Raw genomic sequence first — 21388 nt, 5'->3', positions numbered from 1 at the left:
GCTCAAAGAGTGGTTCTGCCAAGAATTTAATGTCACCAGAGAGAATGACGTTACCTATCTCCCGCTATAGTAGCGGATCCAAGGAGGATTATTATCCTCCTTGGTGGAACCACTATACGGCCTCTCATTGGCTGAAGGTTCAAGGCGAACTGGCGTCAAGCTCGGCCGTAGGCGGCAGCATTCTAGTTACCTATGAGATTTCTATGGTATTGGGCACCCTCTGTTCCGCTTTTTATTTAATTTTTAGAACGCACAAATCGATGAGAAATGAAAGAAAAATATTCATCCCATCACTGATTATAACTATTAAAAAATAAGTTATGATGATAAAAAATAAATAATTTGGACACGTAGACCTCCCGCCGAGTGAGCGGTTGTGGTCGAAAAAACCATCCGGTCGCTCACCGTGATTGAGATCCATCAGCCTTAAAAAATGAATTCAATCGCTCGGGTAGATCTCTCTCGACTTTACGGCAGCACTTTTTACTGAACGAACTATTTGGCCGCTAGACGACGCGGCGCTCAGAAGTGAGCATGCTAGCGCGTCGATCGGCCGATCTCGCTCAAAGTGCCGTGAGCGATCAACGACTGAGATAATTTCTCGGCGCTCCTACTGAGCTGGCTCAGTTTTGCCCTAACTCTGAACAAGATTAGCTGACTTCTAATCTACAGTGCTCGCTCACTGCAAAGGATTTTCAAATATGAGCGCTCGCAATTTTTGCCCATCTCTGCCGTACCGAGGGAAAAAAAAGTTTGTCGTTGGTCCGAGAATAGGCGTAAAGAAACCACCTATAGATGGCGCTTTATTTAAGTAACTTTCAAGAGCATAGAAATTCAAGAACTAGAAGGCGGCGGAAACGCACAACACATGGTATTTTTTTCGACAAAGGAACGAGTCAAATCATGGCAAACCCTTTACCAACTCGAAAAATTAGTTGTGGTTTAAATTTACATTGCGTTACTGACATTCACAATGCAGTCGAAGTGGCCAAAAATGCAGCAGGGTGTGTTTTAATTTAATTATGGCAATATGAAGGAATCTTAATTTTTTTACGATGATGAGCCAAGGCTTGGTAGTATTTCATTGCAAAACAAGCAAGGTCTAACCATGGATGTATAAATGAACTATCATACATGGTCTAACATCTCGTATTAACACAAACATAAACATATTGCCTTTATTGAATTTTTCAGTTACCGTTTTGTTGTGGCACCCATTGCTCATCCAAGACTATACAGAGAATTTATAAAAGGAAATGCTAAAAACAAAAATGAGTTTTTTACCAGACCAGACTTAACTTTAGGAACCCAAGGTAAGAACAAATCAATAATTTTATGACTTGGAATTGAAAAGTAATACAAAATGGTTTTATAGATTGGAATTCTTTGGTTATTGGTAAGATTTCACCTTGGATAAACTTGGATTCCTCAGTCGATCGAATAAGAAGGAATTCTGAAAAAGTAGGTAATAAATCATGTCCAAAATTTAAATGAAGTTCACATTTATCACATTTTTAGGCACTTGAGCAAGAGCTAAATTATGTAGCTCATTTGGGGCTTTCAGCTGTCTTAGTCAGTTTAACAAGTATCAACTGTGCTAATGTAGCGCGACTTATTTCCAATAAATTACAAGCATCAGCTGGATTTCAGGTTTTGTTACATAAGGTATATATACAGTGTCGAACAGATAACTTTTCCCAAAAACAGTAAAACCAAATTGGTTTTTAATAGTCAATGAATTTATGTAATTTTTGACACACATTACCAAAAGTTATAATTAATATTTCATAAGTATGACACTATTTTATTATTCAAAAACAATTTTTATTGAGAGCTATTAACAATAACACTCACAACAACAAACATCGTTTACATTTTTAGGCTGTTCACTAAAGCATTTTGTGTATTCTGTCAGTGGCTTACTAGAGAACAGTTTTCTTCATGATCTTGCTCTCAGTAAAATATTTCCCAAAGAAACTTACTTATGGATGAAAATTATGGACTTATAGTATTACCTGTTCTGCACTGTACCATAGCAAAAAAAAACTTTAGAATACAGGCCTTTCTTTAACGAAACTTTTAAGGGGATGTACCAAGTTTACGTTCATATACCTATGCAAGACCCTAACACACTGTGCCAAGCGTTCAATAAATGTGAAGAAAATTGCAATGAGGAGGATTCTGGTGATACGTGGCAATGGTACTATATATTGTTTTATTGATGGAAATTATAGAGGTAATCTCTACATAACTTTGATATTTAGGTGGAATAATTTTCGAGCTGTATGTACGGGTGATAAACGAGTGGGTGTTGCTTTAGAATTAAGCGCAGATTTACCTTCTCAAGAAGCAATTGATCGTTGGCTCGGGGAGCCAGTTCGTTGTATTATTATCCCCACTTCCATTTTTTTAACTAATAAGAAGGGTTTTCCTGTTCTACCTCGATCGCATCAACAATTAGTCAAACAATTTTTTAAGGTAACATCTTTTAAGCTTCAAAATTAACTAGTTTTACAAAATTTGGGATTCTTCAGTTTGAAGTCATGTACATAATATCTGGAGCTAATCGACACGAGGATATTAAATTTTATGCCCAATACATGGATTACCTGTGGAATGTATGGTTCAGTTAATTGCTTTAACATGAAACAGTATTAATAATTAATTTTTACGATTAGACTCAGCCCCCTGATGATATCCTTACTCAGTATGCCAGGGGATATGAAGATTATCTTCAAATACCTTTGCAGGTTTGTCTCATTTTGAAGAAAAACTATAAAACATGCCATTTTCTAACAAAGTTTGTGTTAGCCATTGATGGATAATTTGGAATCTTGCACGTATGAAGTCTTTGAAAAAGACCCAGTCAAATACACAGAATATCAAAATGTATTATTAATGTATTATATTTAGCTTATCAAATGAAATTATCTAAATAATTTCAAATTTTAGGCTGTTTACCAAGCTTTAAAAGATCGTGTGCCCGAAGAAGAGAAAGATACCACCATTAGGTATGAATAATGCAAAGGTTAATTTCTGAAGAAATCATTTATCCCGGTTGTTTTAGCATTGTTATGGTAGTTGGAGCGGGCCGGGGACCATTAGTAACTGCGAGTATTACAGCTGCTGAACAGGCTGAAAGGAAAATTAAGGTGTATGCCATAGAGAAAAACCCCAATGCGGTTGTGACGTAAGTTATTTAACATTACATTCAATGATAAATGCATGGTTCATAATTTCCCAATTGTAGGCTATTGGACCTCAAACAGGAGAAATGGGAAAATAAAGTCACTGTTGTATCTTGTGATATGAGAGACTGGAATGCTTTGGAGAAAGCTGATATTATAGTATCCGAATTATTAGGATCATTTGGGGATAATGAACTATCACCTGAATGCTTGGATGGTGCTCAAAAGTTCCTCAAGGGTACTAAAAATTGGTATTATAACTAAGAAGCACTGTTTAATTTTTTTCTTTCAATTATTAAACAGAAGGAGGAATTATGATTCCCAAAAATTACACATCCTATCTCAGTCCAATTCAATCTCAAAAGTTATATCTTGAAGCTTCGCAATTTAAGGACTACACTAAGCCATATTTTGTATGAAATATAGATTCGCTTCAATTCTAAAAGTAATGTACTTTTCTGCCATTAGGCTGCCTTGGAAACCCCGTATGTAGTGAGAATTCATAGTAAATACGAGCTGGATCAACCTCAGCCACTCTTTTTATTTGAACATCCCAAAACTGGTATGGTTTTTCTACTTGTTATTGACTCTTATCAAAGTTTGTATGAATTTTTTAGATGCCAGTGATGATAATACTAGATATAAAAAGTTAACATTTCATGTCAGTAATGAGAGTATGATACATGGCTTTGCTGGCTATTTTGAAGCTATTCTTTACAAAGAAGTTAAATTAAGTATGATCTAGGCTTCTGTTTTAATTTAAAGCAGTTGTTGCAAAAAAATTTAATTTTTAGGTATTTTACCAGCAACGCATTCGGAAGGGATGTTCAGCTGGTTCCCTATATATTTTCCAATTAGAGTAATTCTTTTCGTGCATTTTCCATTTGAGGTCAACAACTTACGGATGTGTTTATATTTAGGAAGGGGTGTATGTTCCTGCTAATTCTGAAATTGAAGTGCATTTTTGGCGGTGCTGCAACAGAAAAAATGTGTGGTACGAATATTGTTTGACAAAGCCAATCAGTGGCTCTGTACATAATCAAAATGGGCGTTCGTATACAATTGGACTTTAAACCCATTCTGTCCTTGCTTCTCTCATAATATCGAATTTTTCAACTGCTTTTGTAACAAAAGTTAAATAGTTTCAAAATTAAAAGTGTTTTAACATTTCTTTAATGATGCCATCGTGACTGATTTTAGTAAGAAGTTTTAGCTATGCTTTAGATTTGCTTTGCACAGGCAGATAAAGTTTGAATTCAGCGGGTAATTCATCTTCGGAATATAAACGATCAGAAAAATAAACTCTTCGTATCCTACAGTTTGCATGTATCTGCGTAAAAAGTTACACATCGAAGATATTTAATATTCGCTGGTCTGTCATTGCTTTAGGTTGAAAATAATATTACCTGAACTCTCAATGTTTCAATGTAGTTCGTTCCATAAGCTCGACGGGTAAAATCTGCCAAATTGAACTGAATTTGATTCCAGCCTTCATCCAACCTCATTGGCATTGTGCATATGAAAGGTTTGACTCTTGTTGTGCTCTGATAATTACTAGCTCGAAAACGTCTTCGTACATTTTTGTCATCCAAAACCTGCAAGAATAAATTCATTGTCCAAAAAAAATATTTAAGTTTTAACTAATGCATTATACCTGCACTTCAAATGTAAAATATTTCTTCATATTTTTGACAATCATCACTAAAAATGGGAGCTTTATTCCCAAGGTTTTTCTAGGATCAGCTGGACATGATATATATGTTGTGCTGAAATAAATAATTGTTGATTAAATGGTAGATTAATTAAGGGCAAGGCAGGGGCATTTTGAGTGCAAAAAGGCAAAAACACTTTCTAGCAGAAACGAAAATTTTAAAAGAATCGTGGGTTAATTAACTAATTTTGCTAAAGGATATATTTCAAGCAGTAGAAGAATTTGCATCTTTTATTTGTTCCACATTTTCTCATTCCATCCCCATTGTTACTGCTGGATCTAGCAAAAGTGGATTTTAATGATTTCCTCTGTTTATTACTATGATGATTGTTTCATAGGGTTCAAAAATCTATTCCGCTTGTTGGTGTTAATAACACGAATATAACCAGTTTTTCGCATTGAAGTATAGCCTTTATTGGAGCTTATTAACATGGAGACTAATGTTTTTTAAAAATATTTGCTTCATGTGACACTTAATAATAATAATGTCCATTTGGTTTATTTTAGATGGTAGAGAGCTGCTGGGAAATGTTTTTCCATTGACTAAAGAAATTGAAGAGCACCAAAATCTCTCAATACAAAGTACATTAATTATTCCACAATTACATAAAATTCAAACTAATTACCTGACATTTGTTCCAACAATTTCCAACACTAGGGACTGAATGTCATTATCTGTGATTCTTTTAATATGTCCATTTCGAACCTGTTTAAAATTTTGGGCGGTCACTATAATAATAATTTATTGTCAGGATAGAGAAAGTGAAATACGCTTATTGGGCTCCTGAGTACGCACTTATATTACGTACACCAAGCATTCAAAAACAATATTAACATAATACAAAACAAGATTACCAACACAAGACAGAGATATAGATAAAAAAATAAACAAAAGGGGCAAGGTGTTGATGAGACCGGAAATAATACGGATAATAAGAAAACTAAGCGGAACAGTATAAATTATTATGTACAGACAACAACAGGTGAATTGGGGAAGCTAAAGAGATTAAGCGGTAAATAGTACAACACACTATACAATAATATAAAACTAATTCAGATATTTACAAGGGGGAAATTGGGAATGACTAGAAGGTCCAGCCCCGAAACTTGTCCAAACGTGATTTAAAAGAACCAACTGAGGATTTAGTTTTGACAGCAGAGGGGAGCTCATTCCAGTGGTTAATAATACGTTGAGTGAAAAAGACCCGTCTTGATAAACAGCTACACCTGGTTTTGTACAGGGTTGGTGCTTTTCGACCAGACCATTTAATTGTAAAGAACTGGTCGGCCCTCAGGTCATAGAAACCATGGACAATCTTAAAAGTTTCAATGAGGTCAGTTTGAAGGCAGCGATCAGAAAGGGACAAAAGGCCCAGGCGCTTAAGGCGGTTAGGATAAGGGAGGGTACGCAAACCCGGGATAAGTTTCGTGGCTTTCCTCTGCACCCGTTCCAATCTATCAACGTCTTTAACAAGGTGAGGAGACCAAATGCTCGAGCAATAGTCGAGATGAGAACAGACAAAAGCACTATACAAAATCTTAAAAGATTTAGCACTAAAAAAAGAGAAAGATCGCTTAAATAGATAAAGGGCTCTCATTCCCCGGGCTGAAGCAGCTTTGCTGTGAGTGTCCCCCAACATTCTGCCCAAGAGCATCACCCCCAAATCACGAATGATATTTTGAGATTCGATTAGTCTGCCACCAAGACGATACTGGAAGGGGGGTTGTTACTTCCACAATGCAGAACTAATGATTTGGTGGAGTTTCATAGGCTGCTTAACTTTATATTTATAAGAGGCGAATAGTGTCTCTGAGCAGTTTCCAGGAATTTTCGAATTACAATTTTGATAAATGTAAAAAGTTAATCAAGTTGCATTAAGTCAGGTTAGTTAGTTTTCACCTATTAGCAGTTCAACATCATTTCGGAAATCGCGGTTTTTTAGGACCCCCCCCCCCTTCTCTTAAAGGAACAACAATAAATCGGGCCTTGGTTCACTAATTTTAAAATGTAAATTTACCTTTTTATCCCAAATTTGCAAAGGTTTACTTCCAATACTGTATAATATAGATAAAAATCCGCTTTGAAAGGTGTTTTTAAACATTGCTTTAACATATAAAAAAAAACTAAATTTCCATTCTAATTTTTAAAGCAATAGGCAAGATCGCTGAATGTCAAAAACTGACAAAATCGAGCCGATGGAGAAAAGACGGTATTTTTACTTCTATATGTATTGAATCTTCCAATGACGAGAGAGAAATATTTTTCACAATGATAAAGTGAAGCCACCGTAGTAGTAGTTTTATACTAAAACTCAATAGGGGTCATAGGAGAAAGTCACGCGTGAAATCTTTAAAATTAAAGTTTAAAGTAACTTTTATCTATTTAATCCGTGTTAGAATTTTAATATTTAAATAATTAAGAGTTATTTTATATTGGAAATTATGTCTAAATGGTCGAGTATTAAAACCATAAATCTGTGTCAAAATATCTTAAGAAGGAAATATCATCAGGTGCTGTTGACTACATTCAAACAGCCCAAAAAATCAAGATTTATCATTGTTCAAGAATTCAATCTCAGGTCAAATTCATACGGCGCTCCAAAATTAACACCCCAAGAAGTCACTGACGTACTTCGAGCAAATGAAACAATTCAAGAAAATGTTAGCACTTCAATACGTGCCTTTGAAACAAACCAGCTTCCATCCAATGATCCAATTGAAGATCGCTTGACAGTTGCTAAATGTTTACTCACAACTGGAATGATGTTTGGTGTTTTCGATGGCCATGGTGGTCATTTATGTTCTGAAATAACCAGCCAAAGACTTCTAGATTATTTAGCTTTAGCTATTTTACCGAAAGGGTTGCTAGAAAAACTCTTAGAAACTCAGAGAAACAACCCAAAAATGGATCTCACAGAGTTTTTATACGAAACCAGCGGTTTATCGAAGGAACAAAAAGAAAAGCACAGAAATGGTTTGCTTAAATTCACAAAAAAGCTACTTAAGAAGATAGATTCGAATGATAGTTTCAATATGCAAGATGCAGTTGTAGAAGCTTTTCAGAAGTATGATGAAGATTTGTCAAAAGAAGTAGAACAAGGTATCAGAGAGAAGAAAGAGGAAGCCATGGGTTTAGCTGTTATGGGATGCTGCGCTTGCATTGGTCATATAGATGGCCACCACCTTCACATAGCGGCTAGTGGGGATTGCAAGGCAGTTCTAGGAGTACTAACGGATGAAAATACATGGACAGCGGTACCCTTGAGTAAAGAACATAACACGGACAATGTTGAAGAAATTAACAGAGTCATTTCTGAGCACCCTAAATCAGAAAGCAACATAATATTTAAAAACGATAGATTGCTCGGTTCCTTAGCCCCATTGAGAGCTTTTGGTGATTTTAATTTTAAATGGAAGGCTAGTCTTATTAGAGATTTATTAGTTCCCATATTTGGACCCCATGCTTTACCAGCAAATTACTATACACCACCCTACCTAACTGCTACACCAGATGTTATTCATCATAAATTATCACCAAAAGATAGATTCATCGTCATAGCCAGTGACGGACTCTGGGAACAATTAATGCCTCATAAAGTAGTGAAACTTGTGGGTGAGCACATGAGTGGAAAGCAAGTTTTGGACTTGTTAAAACTACCCCAACCTAATATGAACCTTGGTGCTATTAATAAAATTCTACTTCAAAGACGGGATAGTTTAGAGAAGAAACCAACTGACACTAATGCAGCAACCCATTTGATTAGAACAGCCTTGGGCTGGACAGAGTCCGGAATAGAACATGGCAAATTATCAACAATGCTATCTCTACCCAAAACTATAGTTAGAAATTATAGAGATGATATTACAATTGTTATTGTGTTCTTTAACTCTGAATACTTAAGAAAATCACCGGGTTAATTCTGATGAGGTTAACATCTCAATAATGTTTAAAATCTAATTTGGATAAAGATTCAAAGTTGTTCCATTCATCTACTTAGCCCACCTGTATCAATAAAGGCCAGTTTCCTGCCATCTATGTTTAATCTAGTCTAATAATGTAAAACCGGTATTATCGAATTGTGACAAATTTTTCTCATTGTTATTTTATAAATTTAAACAATTTTCTGCTATCTTCCTTAAAAACAAAATTTTGGGAAAGAAATTAATAAAAAATCGGTTAAATTAACTTGATGTCATAAAATTTTTATCACACAAAAGAAAAAAAATAAGTAAATTTGAAAAACTGTTTAATTAAGATTACAACATAGGTTTTTTTAACCCTGGAACTATGTACATTTCCCCCCTTTTACTAAGAATTTTAATTACACTAGTTATTTATATTTGGAATTTTTTGATATGCTAGAACAAAAAGTTACATGTGTCAAAATTGTATAACCAAATAATTTAACTAACGTGCAATGCGCATCGTAGAACTTTTTAAAACACAGGATAAGCTAGCTAAAAATTATTCCCTTACTTTAACTTGGTCATCTCTTTCTACAATCTCAGACTCCACGGCCATATTTTTCCCCTAAAAACATGACAATAAATTGAAGATTTAAAAAACCAAAAACTTAAAATGGTATCACTAACCTCTTCAAAAACCCTCTCAAACTCGTCAACTGCATTTTTGGAACTAAATATTGCTTTGAATTGCCTTCGTTTAGGTGGATCCACAATCATATCTTTAACAGTCCAAAAGGCTTCACAATCCTTCACTCTGAGGCAGGTTTGTAGAGCTATAAAATGATCACACAGCATTTCCTGATTATCATTAATCATTTGAATTCTTGCTCCAAAGATCGAGTCATCATATTTAACAGTTAAGCTTCCCATTCCAATTTGCTGATGATTGAAAAAACAAGTTAAAATTAAAAAGATTTGAGAATTCATTAGAAACAAACTTTATATTCTTGAGTGTTGTTTATACATTCAGTAAGCGTCACTCTTTTCTCAAACATGACTTCTTCCTCCTCATCATCTTCAAGGTCATTTTCTTCGGGACTATTTTCTGTAGTTTGGGTGTCACGCACTTCTTCATCCGGAGGTTCTTCAATGATAGGTTGACTCTGTTCTTTTTCTGGTTCCACTGACGAATCCAATTGCAATTCAGTTGATACATCTAAAAACAAAGTTATTTTCAACCATTAATTTTTTTTCTTTTAATAATCATTATTAATCAATAATTTTGATAATAAAAATTCTTCAACAAACCTTGTGGTCCATTGTCGCAAATATACTGTTTACATTCGTTAAAGGTAGTTTTGAATTTATTCAACAAGTCCTTGTTCTAAATATTAAATAAAATTGTATTACTATTTTGGTTTATTTTAATCATAATTGTACAAACCTTAAATTTAATTGCAAATAGTTCTGATATAAGCTCGCCTTCAGTGAAATCCATCGCAGACCAACAGAGTGAATTTTCATTGTTGGCCATTGGGTTGAGTTCCAGTTTGTCAGTTATATAATGATTGCAGGCTACTTTGTGGATCTGTTCTCTCCTTAGGAGTAAACGATACTGACCTTTAAATAGAAAGAATTAAAACACTGAAAAACATCTATAAAATTGAATTGTATCATACATTTACTGTTGTGCTTAAGGATTTTGAACTGTCCAACACCTCTTTCCTTCCACTGCGAGGCATCTTTATCAAATCTGTAAAGCTTTGCTCTTTCATTGAAGACTGGTGTTTCATTCTCTTCACCAGTCTTTGCTTCAACTAATTCGGGTAATGGTACAACAGGTTCAAAATGAATATCTGGACTTGGTGCAACTTCATCATCATGACCTTCAATTAAAAAAAAAGATTATTGAGAAAACGCATAATGCATAAATATTAATATAATAAATCTAACATACCAGAACCTTTCGATGTAAAAGATCTCCCAACAAAAAGAGGTGTTCCAGCCCCTTCAAAAATATGTAAACTGGATGTTTTAAATGGAACTAAGTCATCGGTCTTTTGGCTGGCTAATGCGGCAAATGAAAAATCATCAGTTGTAGCGAATTCTCCAAAAAATGATCCAGATGACTGAATTGTAGTATCTTCTTTGGGGCAAGGTGTATTATCACTTCTGATTCCTGAGAATGCACCAAAGGTAGGCATTGAACGACTAGCTCCTTCTGGATCCTTAGGAATTACCGATTCAACAACTATGAGATAAATTGCATAAGTTACATTTCAAGTAGAAAGGTAAAAAAAGAACATTGTACTTCTAGCTGCCTCTGATAATTGGTCATTGCGTTTTGACTTTGTCACTGATGGTGAAGCTTTCGTAGGTTCTTCTCCATCATTACATCCTCGACAACCTGGACAGTCTGGTTTATACTCGTAAAAGAAGAATGAAGGTGGTAGCTGAAGAAGGTTGGCTTTGCTCAATTGCTCTTCTGTGGGTGTTCGTTCAAAAACCACTTCAATATCATTGCTGCACTCTTCACAACCTCTACAACCGGAGCATGGTTCTTTCTTTTCATACAAGTAGAAATTAGGTGGAAGTTGAAGTTTTTCAGCCTTTTCTTTCTGTTCATTGGAAGCCTTTTTCTCTTCAATTACTGATATATCAGATATAACAAATTGACTATTATTTATTTTTGGAGAGTTTCCGAATGTGAAGCTTCCAGTGGTTGTAGTAGAAGTAGCAACTCCAAAACGACTAGCTAAACCAAAGCCACCCATTTTTGGAGTGCTCGGTTTAAAAGAGAAAGCTGGGGCTGTTATTTCAGGTGTTGAGTCAATGCTGGAAGTGGAAGAAATTACTTTTGTTGATGTTTTCTTATATTCACTTAGATTTAAAGCTTGATCACTTAAGTCAGCAGTTTTAACAACACTGTTGGTAGGTTTTACATTTGGCTCAGACACAGAAGCTACATTTCTATCTTTATACTGCTCAACTATTTTTTCAAACTGTTCAGCTATTTCTTGACTTTTGAATCTTATAGCAAACTTCTCTAGCTTGGCTTCACCTTCGGAGAAATCGTTAGCAGCCCATAACCATGTCTTTTCATTTTTCCTTTGCAACTTGATATCCTTTGATAAACAGTGATTCAGGCAGACTTTCAAAACTTGGTCTCTTCTCATGAGGAATCTCGACTTGTTTTCCTTCTCATTGAAAAGAATTTTCATGTCTCCAGTTCCTCTTTCTTTCCATTCTCCAAAATCAAACCTATATAGTTTGGCACGTTGACTGTAAACCGAAACTTCGTCTTCTTCCCCAGTTTTTGTGTCAACTTTAGGAGGTAATGGTATTACGGGTTGAAAGAAAATATTATCTGCATCAGATGAAACTTCTCCTTCATCTTCCGTTCCATAGTTTGCTGAATCATTGGGTGTTCCAGGTGACTTTGGAGTTTTTGAGGGAGATCTAGCTCTTGGGCCGGTGAAGTTAAATTCAAACTTCTGTGGACTGCCAAATCTAAATTCAATGGAAGACTCTTTGGTTTCCAAAGTCCCGGTAGCTGGATTTGTGGAAAATGGGCCAGTATTGGCTGTGGTGCCAAATATACTCTTAACATCATTGTCTGCTCCTATTGCAGCACTTCCAAAAATGAAATTAGTTGTAGTAGTGTTTTTTATATTACCAAATGTGTATTCTTTTTGGCCAAAAACATGGTTATTCTCATTATTAGAAGGACTACCAAATTTGAAAGGCTTGACAATACTGCTGGAAGAAGTTTCATCTTGATTATTTTCTGATGATTTTGGTGGTCTGGGGCAACCACAAAATTTGCAACTCGAAATATCTTCAGTATTGGTTTCATAACAAGCGCTACACTCAAATGCTTTAAATTTGTCTGGTAGAGAAAAAGAGAATTTGGACGAAGCTACATTTTTAATAGCAGGATCCTTCGAAGTCTGGCATGCTATGCAGGTAACAGCATTCTGGTCATTCCTCACGCAGCAAGTTGAACATTCCCAAGATCCTTCTTTGGGTTTGAAATCCTCCAATAATGACCTGGAACCACTTTCAGTAGGAACTGTATTGCTCATCATAATTTCAGAAGGAGCCTGTTTAGTGCATTTGTCAAACACTAGCTGGAAGCTAATTGCAATATCTTTGGTTTTAAACCTAATAGCTAAATGTTCCGTCTTCATTTCACCCTCTGAGAAGTCTTGGGCAAACCAAGCCCAAGCTTTTCCACTGTTATTCATAGCTGTTAAAGACATTTCTGGCAGGATGTAATGGTTAGCGCATAATTTCAAGACTTGTTCTCTTCGCATCAAAACCCTAAATCTTCCAGTTTGTTTATTTTTTAATATTTTGGCATTTCCTACTCCTCTTTCTTTCCACTCTTTAATGGTTTGGTCATATCTAAAGAGTTTAGCCCGGTCATCAAATAGCACCTCTTCATCTTCTTCTCCCGTTTTAATTTCAACTAGTCCAGGAAGAGGAACCACTGGAGCAAAATCGACAGATGGTTCAAATTCTTCAGGAACTTCTTTAGAAGTGTTTGGACTTTCGGGAGTTGGAGTAAAAGCACTAGTTTTGCTGGTAACAAGGCTTTTAAAGGCTGAATCCCCAGCTATAGGAGACTGGGATGAGGTACTTTGATTACCAAAAGTTAAGGTGGGTGGTGTCTCAGTAAAACTTTTTAAAAATGAAGCGGAACTTCCAAAGGCCTTTGAAGGTAGACTGGTTGCAATTTTGGAAGGAGTAAACTGAAAACCAGCAAAGGGACTGACATTTTTTGGTTCCGAAGGCTTAACAGATTCTTTAGTTGAACTGGATTTACTATCTTCTTTTGTTTTATCTTCCACAGAAACTTTAGGAGGTGCCGTGAAAGTAAAGCCACCAAGAACAGCTTTTGATGAATTTGGTTGACTACTAGCATTGGTAGTTGTCGAAGGAGTAGTTGAAGGTTTTGAAACTAAAGGGATCCCAAATTTGAGTTCCAATGGCTTAGGTTTCACAATTACATCACTGCTCGCATTTTGTGGGGTAGGCTTTATGAAACCAGATGAAGATGATGTGGTTGTTAAGTCTAAACCCCCAAAGGCATTGGGAGTTGTTGGTTGAGTAGTTGCTGGTTTAAATCCAAATTTAAAAGCAGTAGAGTTGGGGGTATCAACCATGGGAGCTCCAGGTTTGGCTAACTCGCAAGCAACACAAGCTACTGCATCAGCTGTATTATTTAAGTAGCAAGCTTTGCAATTCCAAGATCCAGGGGCTGGTTTAAATTTATCCCCAAAACCTGTAGTTAATTGCTTTGGGGTTTTTGGTGTAGACGACTCTGGAACTCCAAATTTAAAACCACTTGCCTTATTGTCAATTGTGGAACTCTCAGATGTAGCTGTACCAGTCTTTTTTTTTTCACAAGCAATACAGGATGTTCTTTCAGCATCGTTATTTACATAACACCCATCACAGCTCCAGGATCCAACTGGGGGTTTAAATTTATCTCCAAACCCAGAGTTTGGTTTATTTGTTGGTATTGACGTTGAGTTTGTTGTTCCCAATTTAAATCCGCCCACTTGTTTTGAGCTTTCGCAGGCTACGCATGAAGTTCTAGAAGCATCATTATTTAAGTAACATGAGCTGCAATTCCAGGATCCAGTCGCTGGTTTGAATTTATCACCAAATCCAACTTGACCAACTGCAACTCGGCTATCAGTTTTATCTCCAAATTTGGATGTAAATTTATCAGAATAGTCCTTAGGCATTGTCGATTCTTTTGATGCAGTCTGGTTTTCAGCATTATCAGCCGATTTATCTCGCTTCCGGGCTTCATCAAAAGCTATTTTGAAAGATTTGGCAATTTCAATTGTTTTAAAACGAATGCAAAATTGTTCGGCTTTAATTTCCTCATCGGCGTAATCTTCCGCAATCCAAATCCAAGCTTTTTCATTATCCTTCATGGTTCTAAGTTCCATGTTATCCTTTATGTAATGATTTGCACATATTTTCAAAACTTGGTCTCTTCTCATAACCAATCTAACTTTGTCAGCATCTTCATTGAGCAATAGTTTCACAGCCCCAACTCCTCTTTCCTTCCACTCTTTGTCAATATAACGAAACAATTTAGCTTTTTCTTCAAATAAAACTTTTTCATTTTCTTCTCCAGTACGAACAGCAACTTCCGCTGGAAGTGGTATTAAAGGTTTAAAGTGTCCTCCAGTATCTTCTTCAGATTCGTTTCCACTAATTTGATCATAGCTGCAGTCTTTCTTTGGTGATTTATTTATTGAATTGTTCAACGATTGAAAAATACCCGAACTAGATGTGAATCCACTAGAGGTAGGAGTGGCAGTCAAAGCGCTTTTCACTTGAGTGTCTTGGGTTGTTGACTGGTTGAGGGTGTTTGGAACAAAAGTTGGAGTTGATAAGATCGCTGGTGGCTGAGAAGATACTCCCGACGCACCAACAGAAGGTGGTAAAGCAATTTGGAAAGCATGTGGCGCATTTGAGGCAGTGCCCGACTGATAAGACGATGATGCAGGCTCAGAAATTTGTGGTAAATCTTTTTTTGGTTGCGTTGGAGGAATGAAAGGTTGTTGCAAAGTTGGCTGCATTTGTCCATCCGACACGGATGATACTACTTGAGTTCGATTAAAGCCCGGTCGGGTTTGTGGTGGTGCAATTGGTTGCGAAACAGGTGGCAGGATACCTTGGCTAGGAGGTGGCATTCTGAAGTTAAATTGTGGTAACTGTTGTCCTTCACTAAAAGGTAATCCAGGAGCAGGTGGGAAATGTGGGTAGTAGTTTCTAGGTCTTGCTTGCGACATGTCCAAAGGACCCATTGGTGGTTGGCCCATGGGTGCCCCAGGCCCATATTGATGATGAGGATAAAACATAGGAGGGGGTTGGTAATTATACCCCATATTAGAAGCTCCTCTATGAGGACCATGCAATACTCCATGATTGTAGGCATTATAACTATAGCCGTTATCAACATCAACGTGCGAATAATCGTACAAATGATCTTCATAGCCATTATCTTCTTCATCTTCGTCAAGCTCCTCTTCTGTTGTTGACTTAAGATGTGGTCCTCGTGATCTAGCACAGTGTTGACATTTGGACTTTTGGAAATCATCAAATTGTTTCTGCAAAAGATTGGTTAATATACAATTTACAATTGGAAAAAATATACATAAAATGACCTACTTTTAAGTCTGATACATTTCCTTTCAAAGTTTCAACATTAGACTTCACTGCTTTCAATTCTTCTAATATGGCCTTGTTCGTGTCAATCACGCTGCTCTGCTGCTCAGCTGAACTGGTTCGAAGTTCAACTAAAGTTTTAATCAAGTTTTCTTGCGTGAATGCTAAAGCTCTAATTTGAGAGTCCAAACGTTCTGGACTAGGTCGAACATGCTAGAAAAAAATATATTTCTTTATTAGTCCCCATTTCCAAAAAAAGGTCAATTAGAGTTCTACCAAGATTGCTGAATATCATTAGGTAAAGTAAAATTATAAAAGGTAATTACCCTGCTAGAAGGTTCAGTTATGTTTAATCCTGTTGTATTCTTCATTGGCGAATTTCTGGGAGTACTGTAAAGGTCATATGATCCATTGGAGGCACTTACTCTCTGTGGAGGGCTTCCATTAATCAAGCTTGGCTCTTCATCATCCGTACGTTCATAATCATAAGGTGTTCTCCTATCTACATTTTCCATTAACTCCATTTCAATGGACTCAATTTCTTCTTGTAATGTAAGGTTCAAAGGATTCTTCCTATCCGCAGCTATTCTGTCCATCGTCATGTACAGAGCCTCCTTAGATTTGGTAAGAAGCGCTGTTTTCCTTTGTTTATCATCACTTTGGTTGGCCAACTTTTTCAAAACCTTGGCCTGATTGTAGGCTGCATTAGGTAAACTCAATTTGGAAAACTCTTCAGCAGCCAGGTCCAAACAGCCGACATTCATATGGTGACAAGCTATGTAAAATCTACCCTCTTCTCTGAGTTCAGATGTTTCTTGGGTTGAAGGCTCTTTACCATTCACACCGAACAACCTCTCTTTTGGATGCTGTAATCTACGATTAGAAATGGCTTTGTCTAAAAGGGACAGTGCTAGAGTCCAATAATGAACAGCCCTTTCTTCTAAAGCCACAACTTCTTCAGATTGATCATCTTCTCCAAGCCTTTTTCTTATTATTAAAGCTTGATCAGCGAAATTTCTTGCTATATGAACCACTAACAAAATATCTAATCCATGGTTTCCTACACCCCGAATGACTTCTAGACCTCTTCTCAAAATTTGGCGCTTTTCGCTCATTTTTTCCCTATTATAGGACACAATTTAAAAAAATTCCATAAAATACATTTCTATATAGATATAGCTTACCTAGTAGTATTGCTGTACAATGCATATGCTGTACTCCACCAGTTCGTTTGCTCTTCAGTACACAATGGCTCTCCAATGTGTGGAGGAAGACATAAAATGTTATCACTGGAACGGTGAATCATATTTTTTCTAATTTCCATAGCATTATTGGTTGTGAAGACAGCGGCTGTCAAAAAAGCTTCGGTATCTAATTGGCATAATGTTTCAGGGGCTCCATTTGTTAATACCTCACAACTGTATTGTAATTTCTCAAAAACCTATAAATTTATTTCTTTATATAAAATCTCACTGCATAAGTGATTTTTAATAATAAATACTAGGCCTGTGAGAGTACTCGAAAAATGCGAGTCCGAGTCCAAGTACTCGTACGAGTACCCAAGTCCTTTGCCAAGGCATAAAAATTACTCGAAGTGGACTTGAGTTAAAGTCCTTTATTTTTTTGACGAGTCTTACTAGTCCCTAATTTATGGGCGAGTCTAAGGAGCTGGTAATTTTTCCCTCTATTTTTTTAACGCGTAGTTGCATTCAACGGCCCACCACCAGGTGAAATCCCGTAATCGCGCTATGGTAGTTTCTATTTTGTTATGCTTGGTTTGCCCTTTGGATTAACGGAGATCTAATTTTAGTTTCTGTTTCAGTACTAAAGAGAGGACTTTCCATTGTGATGGTGACGCGGCTTTAGTTTTTTACAATAGTCTTAAGAAGTTAAGACTTTTAGGATACTTTAACTACTATGAGACTCTTAGAAGATAGAAGTGGTTCCATACAGTTAAGAATCAAACTGGGCTCGACCAGAAAATTAAGACTAAACGACTCCCACTAACTCTTTAAGGACTCGAACGAGTACTAGGGAATTGGACTCAAGACTCGTGAGTACAATTCTCCAGGACTCGAGACTCGGCTCCATAAAAGAGGACTCGTACACCCCTAATAAATACATATAAATATATTATACTTGAAATTTGGGTGGAATTTTGCTTTTATTCTCCAATTTTCTATGCAAAGTGAGCCACACTAAATGATGGACAGATTCAGGATATAATTTATGGGCAACTGGAAAATTAAAAATGACCATTTACAATTTCATTTAAAAACAATCATAGATAACAATACCTTTATCATATTCTTGAAGCGACCCAGCTGATGGGAATTCTAAGGAACTCTCAAGAAAAGCTGAATCTTGCAGAAAAAATGATTTTGTTGAAATTTGCTTCCCTAGGAGACTAAAAGCTCGCTGGAAGATCTTATCACGAACCTTAAAATATTGCAAAACCATTAATCCAACATTATCTCTTCTCATCATAAAAATATCTTACCTGGGGAATACATGTTTCAACTTTCACTTTTTGTAGAAATTTGGCTTTGTCTTCTTTGCATAGGCAGTTTAATACATGACCGGCATAGCTCAGTCGTAAAACTCCCAACTGGTGAACCGTTTGATATGGTTTCTTATTTTCCAGCTTATTGAACCAAATTTCTTGTTGGAGATTATCAGCTTTAAAGGTGTAAGCGACTAAAAGAAGGGCTGCGCTGTAACGACAAGCTTCTTTCCAGTTCCCTTGGTCTTTTTTAGCCCTTTTCAATAATAAAGAAGCTAAGTGATAGTATAGTTGCCCACGCATTTGATGATGGACATATTTAAATGGACTATCTTTACTCAAAGGTAGCCCACTGGTTTTGAGTAAGAACTGATCAAAACTGTTAGTTTATAAAAAAAAATGCGATTAATCATTGTACCATAGATGGCTTAAGAACCTACATACCTTTGCAAAATGGACGCAGTGTCAGCGAGACTACGTCCATTTTGACTAGAGAAATCTGTAAATGAATTTGGCAAAAAGTGGGGTTCACTAAGTACGAGGGTAATTAAACGATCCAAAACCAATGCATAGTGGACACAAAAATCTAGTTTCAATTGTGGGCCAACTTCCTCTTGGTATGCCTTGGAAGTTAATTTAAATTATAAATATCTCATGAATATTTAAAACCTTAGAGAAAACACTCCAAATTTACCTCGCATATGTCAGATAAACAGTAATACCAATCGATATTATGCTGGAAAATTTGTTTTTCTTCTACTTTTAGAGAATAATTAAAAGCTTGGTCTATTCTCTCAGTATCCATGTAGAGCTTTAACATTTTGATATACAGCGAAACATCCTGAGGTCTCGCTTTCTTTAAGATTTAAAATATAATAATTTAGATACATTTCCCTCCAAAACAAAATATAATTTTATAAATATTCCCACCAATTCTGAAGATATGAGACTTTCAAGTTCCTTCAAGTTTGGTTCACCCTCAGCATTAACGATACATTCCTAATAACATATCAAATACTGCTATTAAAATAAATTTACAAGCATATTGGTTTAAAATTATAGACATACTCTTAATTTAAACACAATTTCATTGTGTGGAAACAGCTTTTCAGCTCTATCAGCCCAGTACTGAGTAAAAACCGAAAGAATTAATAACCATAGTTAACAGAATTTAACTTAAATCAACTTAACACATACTCTAGCTGTATCCGGATCAACCGGAAGTTGACAGTAAAGGTCACAAACTATTTAAAATTCAAAAAGAATTATAAGACATGCAAATGTAAATCTAGTCAAGGGAATCAAAACAGAAATATACTTTTCAAGATTAAATCTTTTTGGTTGGAATCCAAATCTAATGACCTATAGGTATCAAACCAATTAATATACATACTATGTAAACGCTTACTTATTTTGAAATATTCACCTTTTATAGCATTGCAATGCTCTTTCTAAATCTGACAATGCTTCAGCTATTTTTCCCATTAATTTGTGACCAGCTGAATGCTCATCTTTGATACTCAAAAACGTTGCTAAATGCCTAATGTAAAACAACAAACTTAGTTCTTGTTCATTAGAATATAGTTTACCTCTTTCTGTATTTACCTTTGAGCCATTTCATAAGCTTTCACTTCAAAGTACAATCTAGCAATATTGAAGCCTTTGAGGCTTCTCTGAAATTATAATAGTTACCATCTTTTAATGGGGAACCAATTAGTTTCATAAAACTTAATCCGCCAATCAGAGTTGTTGAAATGTTAGTTTTGTGCATCTCTAGTGACGTGCTCTCAAAAATAAAAGACACATACTGTCTAAGACTGAGATGAAAATGAAACAATTTATATAACATAGCACAGCGTGCAAGGAAGCATAAAGGGAGCTATTGCCGGAGAGGTAATAACTTTTTGTTTTTAATGTATTTTCATATTTATTTTACAATTTGATTTGATATATATGCTTTATTTGGCTGTACTTTTTGTGAGCCACCTTGTTTTAATAAACACTTACGTTCACTATAATACTAGAATTAATAGAGATTGCTTTTCTACTTTTTATGATGCAAATGTTGACTGTTCCAAATTAGACCACATAGACCCCCCATGGTTTTAAATTTAAAATATATTAGAAATATTTATATCCATAGCATTTCTAATAATAGAACCATTTTTGAACAAGTAACAATGGTAGTAATACGAGCGGCGCCGGGCGGTATTTCTTTTAGTTTTACAAAGTACATATTTGACAAAGGCTTACCTCAAATTCATTTTTCTGCTTACTAAATAAGTCTGATACATGTTTGTCGACATCCTTCTTAGTCCGAAACATCTTGTTTATCTAATTACTCAACTTTGACTTAATAAATATAATTAAATCATCATTAATTACGGTAAACTTTAATACCCCAGAAAGGCGCGTATTCAGTCTAGAGAAACGATGACAATATTCTGGGTTTCCAAATCCGTTACACAATATTCAAAAAAAAATATGTAAAAAGATGGCGCTTTCTTGCGCGAAAATACCATTGAGTTGGGAATATTAATCTAGAGATCCAATCAAATCTGCTCCCCGCGAAACAAGTTTTTGAAAAATACGAATGTGCCGTCTGCTCTAAAATGACGAGCAAACGTTATCATATGACCCGTGGCGCCATCCATTATTTTAAAGAAAAAAAATCTTTTTGCTTGAAAACGCGTCTTATTTGAACGAACCATTGAGAGATAGACGGCGCCACGGGTAGAATGATAACGTTTTCTCGTCATTTGGGACGCCGATGGGAGCAGACGACAGTTTTCTTATTTTTAAAAACTTGTTTCGCGAAATACTGAAATCCGACGTTTTGATTGGACCTCTAGATTAATATTCCCAACTCAATGGAAAATACCCTCC

At 35.8% G+C, this 21388-nt stretch overlaps 4 protein-coding genes across 6 annotated transcripts; 2 read left to right on the top strand and 2 right to left on the bottom strand.

Annotated features, from left to right (window-relative positions):
• Positions 1-842: 842 nt before the first annotated feature.
• On the top strand, positions 843-4359 carry csul (protein arginine N-methyltransferase 5). Of its 2 annotated transcripts, none has more exons than XM_090167734.1 (17): positions 843-1004; positions 1195-1313; positions 1376-1461; positions 1519-1654; positions 2101-2200; positions 2265-2478; positions 2535-2618; positions 2679-2750; positions 2812-2889; positions 2953-3011; positions 3068-3190; positions 3251-3426; positions 3492-3601; positions 3657-3750; positions 3806-3922; positions 3983-4047; positions 4109-4359. In XM_090167734.1, the coding sequence occupies exons 1-17, from the start codon at positions 904-906 to the stop codon at positions 4259-4261; spliced, it is 1887 nt and encodes a 628-aa protein (XP_090023860.1). In that variant the 5' UTR covers positions 843-903; the 3' UTR covers positions 4262-4359. The 2 variants fall into 2 exon arrangements, with proteins under 2 accessions (XP_090023860.1, XP_090023859.1); XM_090167733.1 differs by having other exon boundaries at positions 844-1004; positions 1519-1650; positions 2085-2200.
• Positions 4339-7090, bottom strand: Bug22 (cilia- and flagella-associated protein 20). Its single transcript, XM_090167737.1, has 5 exons — positions 6918-7090; positions 5526-5605; positions 4843-4954; positions 4595-4783; positions 4339-4518 (listed from the first exon to the last, which is right to left on the bottom strand). The coding sequence occupies exons 1-5, from the start codon at positions 6999-7001 to the stop codon at positions 4402-4404; spliced, it is 582 nt and encodes a 193-aa protein (XP_090023863.1). The 5' UTR covers positions 7002-7090; the 3' UTR covers positions 4339-4401.
• Positions 6715-9196, top strand: Pdp (pyruvate dehydrogenase [acetyl-transferring]-phosphatase 1-like protein, mitochondrial). Of its 2 annotated transcripts, XM_090167736.1 has the most exons (3): positions 6715-6783; positions 6941-6987; positions 7050-9196. In XM_090167736.1, exon 3 carries the CDS (start codon positions 7342-7344, stop codon positions 8815-8817), a length of 1476 nt encoding a protein of 491 aa, XP_090023862.1. In that variant the 5' UTR covers positions 6715-6783; positions 6941-6987; positions 7050-7341; the 3' UTR covers positions 8818-9196. The 2 variants fall into 2 exon arrangements, with proteins under 2 accessions (XP_090023862.1, XP_090023861.1); XM_090167735.1 differs by lacking the exon at positions 6715-6783 and having other exon boundaries at positions 6879-6987.
• Nup358 (nucleoporin 358) lies at positions 9132-20899 on the bottom strand. Its single transcript, XM_090167732.1, has 24 exons — positions 20756-20899; positions 20108-20175; positions 19929-20042; positions 19821-19864; positions 19700-19746; positions 19571-19630; positions 19433-19501; positions 19197-19358; positions 18947-19125; positions 18500-18881; positions 18297-18438; positions 18139-18236; positions 17184-17440; positions 16326-17121; positions 16003-16212; positions 11117-15941; positions 10763-11056; positions 10485-10691; positions 10250-10425; positions 10114-10189; positions 9804-10021; positions 9493-9744; positions 9377-9430; positions 9132-9258 (listed from the first exon to the last, which is right to left on the bottom strand). The coding sequence occupies exons 1-24, from the start codon at positions 20825-20827 to the stop codon at positions 9235-9237; spliced, it is 8826 nt and encodes a 2941-aa protein (XP_090023858.1). The 5' UTR covers positions 20828-20899; the 3' UTR covers positions 9132-9234.
• Between the last annotated feature and the right edge of the window lie 489 nt (positions 20900-21388).

This window comes from Leiobunum rupestre, chromosome 3 (assembly GCF_980474605.1).
Source record: "Leiobunum rupestre chromosome 3, qqLeiRupe1.1.hap1, whole genome shotgun sequence".
NCBI classification, from domain to species: Eukaryota; Metazoa; Arthropoda; class Arachnida; order Opiliones; family Sclerosomatidae; genus Leiobunum; species Leiobunum rupestre.
The sequence above is the reverse complement of the archived record's forward strand: the minus strand, read 5'-3'. Positions and strand labels throughout refer to the sequence as shown.

Excerpts from the sequence above, each read along its gene's own strand:
- csul (XM_090167733.1), top strand. The coding sequence starts at position 904 with ATGGCAAACCCTTTACCAACTCGAAAAATTAGTTGTGGTTTAAATTTA. Across the intron at positions 3,012-3,067 it reads GAGAAAGATACCACCATTAG|CATTGTTATGGTAGTTGGAG; the intron begins GTATGAATAATG and ends CGGTTGTTTTAG. Across the intron at positions 3,923-3,982 it reads TTACAAAGAAGTTAAATTAA|GTATTTTACCAGCAACGCAT; the intron begins GTATGATCTAGG and ends TTTAATTTTTAG.
- Bug22 (XM_090167737.1), bottom strand. The coding sequence starts at position 7,001 with ATGTTTAAAAACACCTTTCAAAGCGGATTTTTATCTATATTATACAGT. Across the intron at positions 4,955-5,525 it reads ATTGTTGGAACAAATGTCAG|CACAACATATATATCATGTC; the intron begins GTAATTAGTTTG and ends TATTTATTTCAG. Across the intron at positions 4,784-4,842 it reads ATTTTACATTTGAAGTGCAG|GTTTTGGATGACAAAAATGT; the intron begins GTATAATGCATT and ends TTATTCTTGCAG.
- Pdp (XM_090167736.1), top strand. The coding sequence starts at position 7,342 with ATGTCTAAATGGTCGAGTATTAAAACCATAAATCTGTGTCAAAATATC.
- Nup358 (XM_090167732.1), bottom strand. The coding sequence starts at position 20,827 with ATGTTTCGGACTAAGAAGGATGTCGACAAACATGTATCAGACTTATTT. Across the intron at positions 10,190-10,249 it reads TATTTGCAATTAAATTTAAG|AACAAGGACTTGTTGAATAA; the intron begins GTTTGTACAATT and ends TTTAATATTTAG. Across the intron at positions 9,259-9,376 it reads AAAGAGATGACCAAGTTAAA|CATATCAAAAAATTCCAAAT; the intron begins GTAAGGGAATAA and ends TTTTTGTTCTAG.